The sequence below is a fragment of the Volvox carteri genome, assembly GCF_000143455.1.
Source record: "Volvox carteri f. nagariensis unplaced genomic scaffold VOLCAscaffold_9, whole genome shotgun sequence".
Taxonomy (NCBI): Eukaryota; Viridiplantae; Chlorophyta; class Chlorophyceae; order Chlamydomonadales; family Volvocaceae; genus Volvox; species Volvox carteri.
In genome coordinates, this window is record NW_003307552.1 from 791,692 (window position 1) to 801,385 (window position 9,694).

The 9,694-nt window shown below is 53.0% G+C and overlaps 1 protein-coding gene across 1 annotated transcript; it reads left to right on the forward strand.

The window, feature by feature from the left end:
- Nucleotides 1-3,858: 3,858 nt before the first annotated feature.
- On the forward strand, nucleotides 3,859-8,452 carry VOLCADRAFT_116752 (uncharacterized protein; the record flags this gene model as incomplete). Its single annotated transcript, XM_002948128.1, has 13 exons — nucleotides 3,859-3,930; nucleotides 3,990-4,250; nucleotides 4,284-4,508; nucleotides 4,581-4,751; nucleotides 4,867-5,236; nucleotides 5,335-5,400; nucleotides 5,489-5,807; nucleotides 6,008-6,154; nucleotides 6,367-6,493; nucleotides 6,771-6,980; nucleotides 7,020-7,131; nucleotides 7,485-7,828; nucleotides 7,874-8,452. Coding segments are annotated over 13 exons (3,003 nt in total), but the record flags the coding sequence as incomplete, so codon positions are not given.
- Between the last annotated feature and the right edge of the window lie 1,242 nt (nucleotides 8,453-9,694).

Below are 9,694 nucleotides of genomic sequence, written 5' to 3' on the forward strand. Positions count from 1 at the left end.
GACCGCAAAGAAGAGGACTACAATGAATGCCTAAGATCCATATGCTTTTTGAGAGATTGATAATGTTACATTATAACATCTATACGTGCAGGATTTGACTCTGAACAAAGCACTCAGGGAAACCCGTCTATCAGAATTGTAACTTTGGCGTACGGGCCATCGCTTGGGATAATTACACAGCTTATTACAGCCTACATGTAATACGCTCTCCGGTTACCAACATTGAAGCGTTGCACCCTTGTGCCCCACGGATACGAGGGTGCCGTACGTCGTGAACTACCCAAGAGCGCCTGTATGGAGAAAATCCCCAAAACAAGCGCGTTCCCAACAAAAAATGACCAACAATAACTTTACAAAAGTATGAGCCTGCCCAGTGTCATAGACTTGTCCCGGTGGGCCACGTTGCACTTGCAGCAGTGACCGCAACTTTTCAGAGCGAAACGATAAGACCGACGCTTCCCTTAGTAGTTAATAGGCATGACCAAGGCTGTGTAAGGAAAACCTAGCACAATAATTATTCAATCGACACATATAACCCTATGCCCGGCAGGCGGAGCGTATGTTTGCAGTATCAGCAAGCACTTATCACGAAAGTCGGTGAAGAAGGACGAGATACCCGTGCATATGGCCAGTACGGCGCGGTCTTATTTTTTGCTAATGGATGTCTTGATTGTCATGTGCTGCTGTATGCTGTCTACTGCTGTCGCATCGGCGCCAAAACGCGCCCGAATGCCACGATATGGGACGGGAATCGCAGGGTCGCGCGAAGACCATCCGCCAAGTTCTAAGCTAGCTTGAAGGGTACCTTAGGCCCCACTTAGCTCTCTTTAAAAAAGGGAACCCTGCCCCATAAAAGACGCTAGCGTGGAACACCTGGTATAGAACGGGTCCAAACGGTCAAGGGCTGCACCTCTTGCACGTATTCTCTTGGCCAGATGCGGACCCGGGAAGGTCCACATCTGGTGCGGACAGACAGCAGGCCGCTGAAGCTCCTCAAGCGATGCGCAACGGACCCGGGTATCTTACTGTCCCTATCTTGTTGACCCCCTTCCTTAGACTATATTGGGCCAAAGAACAAGATTGCAGACACGGATCGGCGATATGTACTCCACCGACTGCGAGGATTTTCGTGTCGTTGACCGCAACTTGAACCTCTGCAATTTGAAACGTCTACACCTGATGGGATATCTACGTGAAGGGGGCCCGACATGCATGCTAGTAAATTGGGATTATGCAATCGTGTGACAATGATGGGACAATCATGGGTCCCGGTGGGTGTGGATTTATCAAGGGGGGACTTTGTGTGTGCGCCAATGACACGTATACAGGGATGTTGTAACCCAACAAAATTATACCGTTTTCAAAATAAGATTACACGGCGAAGCATGTGGCAGTCCTGTGTAGGTAGGTGCGCCTTGCCGTCCGTGGATACAGATGCCGACGCTGACAAGCAGCCGGTCTTCAGGACGTGCGTGTTGTGTCGCGCTTTCCTTATAAACTGTGCAGGCATCCATGTGGTAACTCCGCGCGTGCCTACACAGTGCCACGACACGGCTCAAGGGGCCCAGTTTCCAGTTACCCCCACCTGTTCTCAGCCGCCACGCAGTTGCTCCTGGCCACAGTTGGCTATCACTATGTTTTCTGCCGGACTAACCCCGATGCATGGGCTGTCCATCCGCTGGTCCATCTCTATTTCTATCCCCAACAGCATAAGAACTTCTGGTCGGAAGGTAATGATTAAGGCAATAATGGAGGGGTTCTATGTCGAGTGTCTTGTTGTGCGACAGGTCCTCATCGAAAGACTTTCTGTGCATGCACATCGGGACGCATGAGGGCTGCTCTTGTATACTAATCAGCAAGGAGCCAGTGTTATCATTCGCATTGGGTAAGTAGGCGTCCAGTCGTTTTAACTTAATTTGTTGCACGATGTCGTCCGCACAGGTCATCTTGGTTTTGGGTGGAACGTAGCTCAGCTACGTTCCGTGTAGCAGGCTGCTGCATTGAGCCTTCACGCAGCACATGCGTCATGAGATCTTGTTCATCAGGAAGGGGTAAGCGGACAAGCTCCTCGATATGGAGCAAGCGCGTTCTTCCTTACCGGAGGACAAACGGCAACCGTTCGATGTGTCGACAGAACATTTGGTGGTGTTTCGACGGGTTTCCGGTTTGCATACCTAGACTGTCCCTCCGCCTCTGGCTTGTAAGGTTTGGATTCCATGGGCCATAATGCTTGAAGGAAGGACCTGAAGGTTTGTTGTCTACACGGCAGGTGCGCATGCGAACATGTCTTTGCGTGTATGGCTTCGCTATAACAGATGCTGGCGGCAGCCCTGTGCAGCCGTACCGAAGACACAGGCTGCTAGACCCCCAAACTAGTCTATAAGACCATTGGGTTTGACGCGATTGTACAGGACGGACTACAAATGCAACGTGTGGCCAACGGTACATGCTAGGTCGAAAGGCGTATATACATGATATCGAACGTGAATACTTTTAAGCCTCCAGGGAGGAGTGCGCAACCGACTAAACATACTGCCAGGGTATTTTTTCCTTCAAACGCCAATGTAATCCTTTGAAGTGTTGTCATCGCACGATAATTTGGCCGTATCCATGGTCGTCCATTGCTTGGGTGCAACAAATGACGTTTTTAAACGATGATGCAGATCCTGATCCTGGGCTTACCGAATTCCACAATAGTTGAATATGTATCGCACGACACGGTGGTTGGACCAAAACGCATGGGTATGGCATCGCAAGCGCAGTGAGACAGTGACAGCTTTAATCCAACAAACCGTCTGTTCGTTTGTATAGACCTTATGACTAACACCTTTTTCAGACTCCATGCTTCCCCCTCCCTGATGGCCTATGATATGAAATAGCACATCGACGCGACCGTTCGCAACAATAGCGTTGCTGTTGTCACCTACTCGTAAACGCGGTGCGGCGTGGGACGGCGTGTAATTGCACATGGCCCTACAATATGCCTTGTGTCGCGTTCAGTTGTCACATTCTACTCACGCGACTGCCAGTAGCAGCTGAACGCCGATGACCATGAGGAGGGGCAGCGCAAGATAACTAGCAACTACAATACGTAAGGACAGGTACAAAGGAACAAACAAGGGATTGAGAAAGCGCGAACAACCGACCAACGGGTCATGTGCACACTCCGCGAACAACCGACCAACGGGTCATGTGCACACTCCTGGCCAACCGAGTTGTAGCGATAACTAGCATATTACAACGGCAGATAAGTTATCGCCTTCTCCACGCGAGCATCGCGAATGCGGCTTTAGGTTACACACAGGTCCAAGCCAACAGCACCATGAAGGACGATGCACTAACCATCCCCCTAAAACGCGAAATTAAATTTATACACAAGATGCCGGAGCAGCCGAAATCATCACGGCGAGCGGCATGTACTAATATATTCTGACGTCATAATGGGACATGGAGCAGTTTTAACAATTATTTATAAAGACAGTCCACAGGAATATCTTACTGCTACGTTGGAAGCTTGGAAATTTGTGCTATAGTTAGAGTACGGAATCAACTTGTCCTTCTGAAGGGTCGCTTGCCAAGCCAAACTGCTTCCAGCGTGGTAATATACTTCAATAGGGAACGTGTCAGAGAATTTCTGCTTCTTACCAGCAGAAGCACCGCCGAAACTGGCTGATAGTTGAACCTTACTTGCCCAACTTGCTGTCCAATGCCTACCTTGTTTTAGGTCTATCTTGCCGGAATACATTGAGGTGCAGGGCTGGATGAGACCCGACGCGCGGCAACACAACGCGCCACCTCAAGAAGAATTAAGGCTGCGCTGGATGGCGGATAATTCAGCCTACTATTCAAGTATGAATTATGGCAGGCAGCCAGAAGGGCAGCAGCAGCAGCAACATCACCAACAAGCGCCGCACCAGCAGCAGCGTCCCGGTTCATATCATTCAGGTCCTCCACCACAGCAAACTCCGGCTGTTGGTTGGGGCGGTCAGGCTATTCAGGATTCACCTGGCTACCGTGTGCCCTGGTTTGGACGGAGCCGGTCCAAGTATGGCAGCGGCAAGTATGGCAAGAAAGGCGGGGATCAGTTGTATCCGAACGGTGGTCAGGGCAGGTTCGGTGGTTCCGGCGGCGCGGGACCCTCTTGTAGAGGTGGCGAGGATGCTTTGTCAGTCGAGGAAATGGCCGTGATTATTCAGAAGCTGCAACCGAACGAACCTCTTCCGGAGGTCATTTTCAGGGCTCTCCACCATGTGGACAGCCGGGCTGTTGCTCTATTGCTTAAGGACCTCAGCCGCCTTGGAAAGGACCGCCGTGCTATGGAGCTTTTTGATTGGCTGCGCTCGGCAAACGAGCGGAGTCCGCTCAGGGCACTGTGCGATGTATACAGCTACACGGCAACAATTTCGCTCTGCATTCATGGCCAGGACGTTGATCGCGCTCTGGAGCTTATGCAGGAGATGCGGAGTCGGAATATTGAACGTAACGTGCACACTTACACTGCGCTCATGGTGAGGTCACGCTTACCGTCCGCAGCGAGCTTCGATTATCATTGATGCATATGCTTTCGCTCAATTCTACAGAACGTTTGCATCAAATGCGGTAAGCTTCCCCTGGCACTGGACATTTACAACTCCATGCGGGCGGTAAACTGCATGCCCAACGTGGTCACCTATAATACTCTTGTCGACGTGTACGGAAAACTTGGACAGTGGGAGCGTGCGATACACGTACTGGACGTGATGAAGCATGAGGTATGGTTTGTGGGGTCTGGCCACGGGAAGTCTCCTACCACAGGGTCTAAGGACTCGGCCCTCTAAAACCGGAAGCCTCCGACAAGGGTTTGATGACAGCAAACTTGCCCCGCAGGGTGTAGAGCCTGTGCTGCGCACTTACAACACGCTTATCATCGCGTGCAATATGTGCAATCAGCCACGCGAGGCGTTGGCGGTATACCAGAGGCTTCTGTCGGATGGCTTCACACCCAACTCGACTACGTACAACGCTCTGATAAGCGCGTATGGCAAAACTACCCAGTTGGGGAAGGCGTTGGAGGTGTATCAGGAGATGCTGCGGCAGAACATGGATCGAAGCGTAATTACGTACAGCTCGCTCATTAGCGCCTGCGAGAAAGCAGGGCAATGGGAGACGGCGCTCCGCATTTTCAACGAGATGCAGCAGGACAAGTGTGTCCCCAACACGGTTACTTATAACTCATTGGTGACTGCGTGTGCACAAGGTGAGAGCACCGTCACTGCTGAGACTGTCGGCGGCAGCAGCAGGTGGACACCGTGACACCGAAGACTTTGCTCAGTTTGTGCTATGCTGCTCGTGTAGGTGGTCAGTGGGAGAAGGCTGCCGAAGTATTCGAACAGATGAATGCACACGGTTGCACGCCTGATGGTAAGTGCCTTTCCCAAGTTCAGGCCGTGCGCCGCTGGGGTCTATGCATGCACGCCATGTAAACACTTTGCTTCTGTCCTGATCGCAGTTGTGACGTACACAGCGCTGATCAGCGCCTACGAGCGGGGCGGGCAGTGGCAGAAGGCGCTTCAGGCGTTTCACAAAATGTGTGTGCAAGGCTGCAAGCCCGACGCCATTGTTTACAACGCGATTATTGATACGCTCTGGGAAACTGGCATCATATGGGCTCAGGGCAAGGCACTCCAGCTGTTCATGACGGCAGTGCAGCAAGGCCACTTTCATCAGGAGCCTCTGGTACGGCGCCCTGGCCGCGTTGAGGTCAACCTACATGCAATGACAGCTGGCGTCGCGATGGTGTGCTTGTACTGCTGGTTGCTTGAGCTGAGGTGGGTGCTTGCGTTGCCAGGGCAGTAGTCGGAAATGTGGATTTTTGGGCGGTTGCGAAATGTAAGAATTTGCGAGGTTTGGCTAATGACAGCGGGCAGCTACCACGTTGATGCGGTGCAAACAGCAGCTTAAGTTGTTCTTTCATACGAGTTTGCACTGCTTCTAGACAGATGCTTTCATGCTGTGGCTGCCATTGCAGGCGAATTGCGATAGAAAAAGGTCCTCAGCACCTGCCCGCTGCATTGGCCATCGTTACAGACATGGGAAAAGCCAGTCGTGAGCAGGGTAACTGCATTGTCAAGGAGGCGGTAGCGGCCATGATGAGCTTCTGGGATGCTCCTTTCCGGTAAGGACACGGCGATTAGGGTATTGGGCGGAGGAGGCGAACGCAAGGTGGCATGGTAGTTGTTATTAATGGTTTGTTTTGTTATCCTACTTTGCGAAACTTTCGGCTACATGTGATGGCACAAATACGCACTGCGATTGGTTTGGTGGGAAGTTCGCAATGGAACAAACGCATCCCCTTTCGATGCTGTTCTGGGACCGGATTGTTTGTAGGCTGGTGCAGGATGGCGTGTACGCATCTGTGCTCGAGGCTGGCGGGATGCAAGTTGCTGATTGGGTCGCCGGCACGCCATTCAGCGCGCAGCTAGCCAGCTTATTTCCGATCGCCGACAGCAGCAAGGTAACAAGATGTGGCATGGATGGCTCATGCAGTCTGAGTCGGGCACTGGCGGGAATAATTGTAATTGATCGATGTGGGTTCCGGGGCACGGGCTTTGGATGCAAATAGGTGCAACCACAGCTCATACATCAATGCATGTGGAAGCAAGATAAGCTTGGAACGTGCTGCTCAGGATATGATGCAGTGGCGAGGCTGCTGTCAAACCACTGGCTGCACAATATGGAACGTTTTTATTCGAACTTGCAGCCCCGTGTTTCCTCCGGACTATGCCTTTCAGATGACGGAGGAGATCTACGTCATGCGAGAGCAGCAGGTGACGCAAGAATGCCAGGAGGCCTTTGCGGCAGTGCAGCATTTCGAGAATACACACGGGTTGGTGCTTTCAAACATGAGCCCGGGCTATGTGCAGCAGCGGCCCGTACTCATTTCTCGCCTCCTGGACCTGAGCTCCAAGCTAAGCCTGCGCGACGAGGTTGTACACGATGCGGTGCTTCTAATGGACCGGACGGCGTCGCAAGCGAAGCAGGTGACCGAGGATGTTTTGCCGCTCGTCGGCGTGGCGGCACTAATCATTGCGGCAAAGCAAGGCGACAGCAGCGACCGGGTGCCAACCAACGCGGAGATGGAACAGATAACCGGTAAGCCAGGGCAGATAAGTTTGCCTGCTGGGTTTTGAATGATGGCTCTGCCTCGACGAGGAACGAAATTTGATCCACGTTAGTTTCATTCAGGTTCTCTTTTCAGGAGGTAAGAGTTACTTCCCATGTTTTTTGTCAGAGGGATGTTCTGTTCAGTGTTTTGCGTTTTGCAGGAAATTGAAGTGTAGCTAGTTTCACGTGGCCAGCCTGTTGATGGCAAGGGCGCGTTTGCCTTGTTGATGCCCGCCAGCTTCTTGGCCCATCAGCATGCCTATCATTATGTTGCAATTCCCCTTTGCTTCTACTGGCTTGTGCACACAAGTCTTTGGTTTTGCCTAAATCCATCCCTGTAGAGCTGCCGGCTACAGCTGTGGCGAAGATGGAGTGGAATATTCGCGGCCTGCTGACGGACGACATCTCCGCAATCTCTACGATGCGCTGCCTGAAGGTTTACCTTGAGCGTCTGGGCTACCGCTACCTTGATAAGCAAGATGTGTACGGGATGGCAGGTTTCGCAATTATGCTGGCGGTGGAGTCGTTGTACGACCTGTCCTTACTGAACTGCCGACCATCAGTTGTGGCGGCGGCCATTCTGTATGCTGAGCGCCGCTTGCGGGGTGCTGTGCCTTTTTGGCCATCAATGCTCTCTAAGCTTACGGGCTATCATGACATGTCGACACCCGAGCTTACCGTGGCGGTTCGCGTGGCACAAAAGCTGTCACGGAAATTGGTTTATGCACAGATGTACAAGGCGCAGCTGATCCAGCTTGCGGGACAGGCGGGGCCTTCGGCTGCGTCAATCTCGGTGGCGCCGGAGCTGGCCGGCGGTCCCCAAGGGGGCGTTCCTCCCCCGCCGCCGATGATGGGTCCTGGAGTGTGCGCACACATGCCCCAGGGTCCGGGTGGCGTAATGAGCGGGTCGCTGAGCGGATCTACTGGCGCTGGTGTGATTGCGCCTCCACCGGCCCCGCCCGTGGTGGCAACAGTGATGCAGCCGACTCCCTCCCATGCCGGGCCACACACAACGAAGGCAGCACAATGGCAGCCGGGGCGTTATGATCACCTTGCACAAAGCGGCGCTGCCGTGGCCGCAACGCCGGATCCGACGGCGGGAGTGGTGGTCGGAAGTGCGGCGGTTCCAAGCGCGGGCCCAGGCACTACAGCAGGGCCTAAACAGGATGACAGTGCGGCAATCAAGGCGCTGACGCAGGCGATGCAGGGTTTGGCCATGGGTCCTCACGGTATACAGACGGGGGCCCAGTCGGTGCTTGAGAAATGGCAAAGGCTTGGCGGAGAAGAGGGTGGGGATGGGGCCGGACCGGTGAGATAGTCGGGGCGTGGTTGGGCTTGCAGGACTATTAGCCATCACAGGGGAGCCTTGGAGGGATGCTATGTGCATGCGAATGTGGGTCCAGGCAGTTTTGTAAGTGTTTTGCTTTGGGAGAAGCTGCCTGGACCCACATTTTGCAGGTAAGATCATAGCACGGTGCAAAGGGGCCGGATATTGATGCGCGATATGCGCGATTCTCGCCAGGGCCGAAACTGGAACGTGTGACGTGGTAGATGCTGTCCGTTGGCCCGTCTCCTGTTGTTTATCACCTTCAACATTTCCATGGCGGTAAGCTTCGGTTCTGCGTGATGGGCTCTAATCGAGTGATGGGCTCTAATCGACACCAATTTTTACTACCGCATTCGCATGGGTCTGGTAGCCCTTTGGGTATGCCAGTCTGACTACACCTATTAAGACACATGAAACTAGCCTCTCTATCAGCTCTTTGTTAACCTGAACGAATGTCCGGCATGGGACCCAGAATGAGGATAAGGGGCATAATAGCCTGGTAGCACCACCGTTGCTTTCTATAGGTGCTTTTGCGGCAGGTGGCTATGAATGGAAGAGTGGCCAGGGGCGCGGATGTTGCGGAGTAGATTTAGAAGGGGCCAATGTGCAGCATGCAATGCGGCCTTAATGGAGCGATCGAACAATTCTGGTCTTGGGCAGAATTAATAACTGAGGAACGGTGCAGGGGCCACGGGCGGTGGGATTGGCTTGTGGCCGGACATTTGTGTGGGCCGGGAGCATTGAAGCATTTGCCCCAAGGAGTGAGGAGGGGGCTATAACGGTGCAGGGATACCGAGTATGTACCTGTGGACATTATAGCAGTCTGCGAGCGTGTTGGGATTGGTGCCGCCGAGGTAAGGCTAGTTTAATTGTAGCGGCCTTGACGGACTGATTATGTGAAGTGCATTGCACGAGCCACCCGTCGTCCCTCCAGGTTCAATATGATTCTGCAAGCAAACGGTGGTGGGATGAAGTATTACATTGATGTTTATTCAACTCGTCGACTGTGCTCCCTTCTATGCGACTTCAATTGTTTATGAGTGTGCGCTTTTCTATGTAGTACGCGTTGTAGGCCTTGGAAGCACGACTGCACAGCTGGCGTTGTCTGCAATGCTCTGGATCTACTTTATGGAGCCGCAGCATACGCGGAACGCTGAAACTAGCCTAGGTAGGCCACGCAACCTATGGAGGGAATGTCGGCTGCACAGCAAGTAACGCATGACG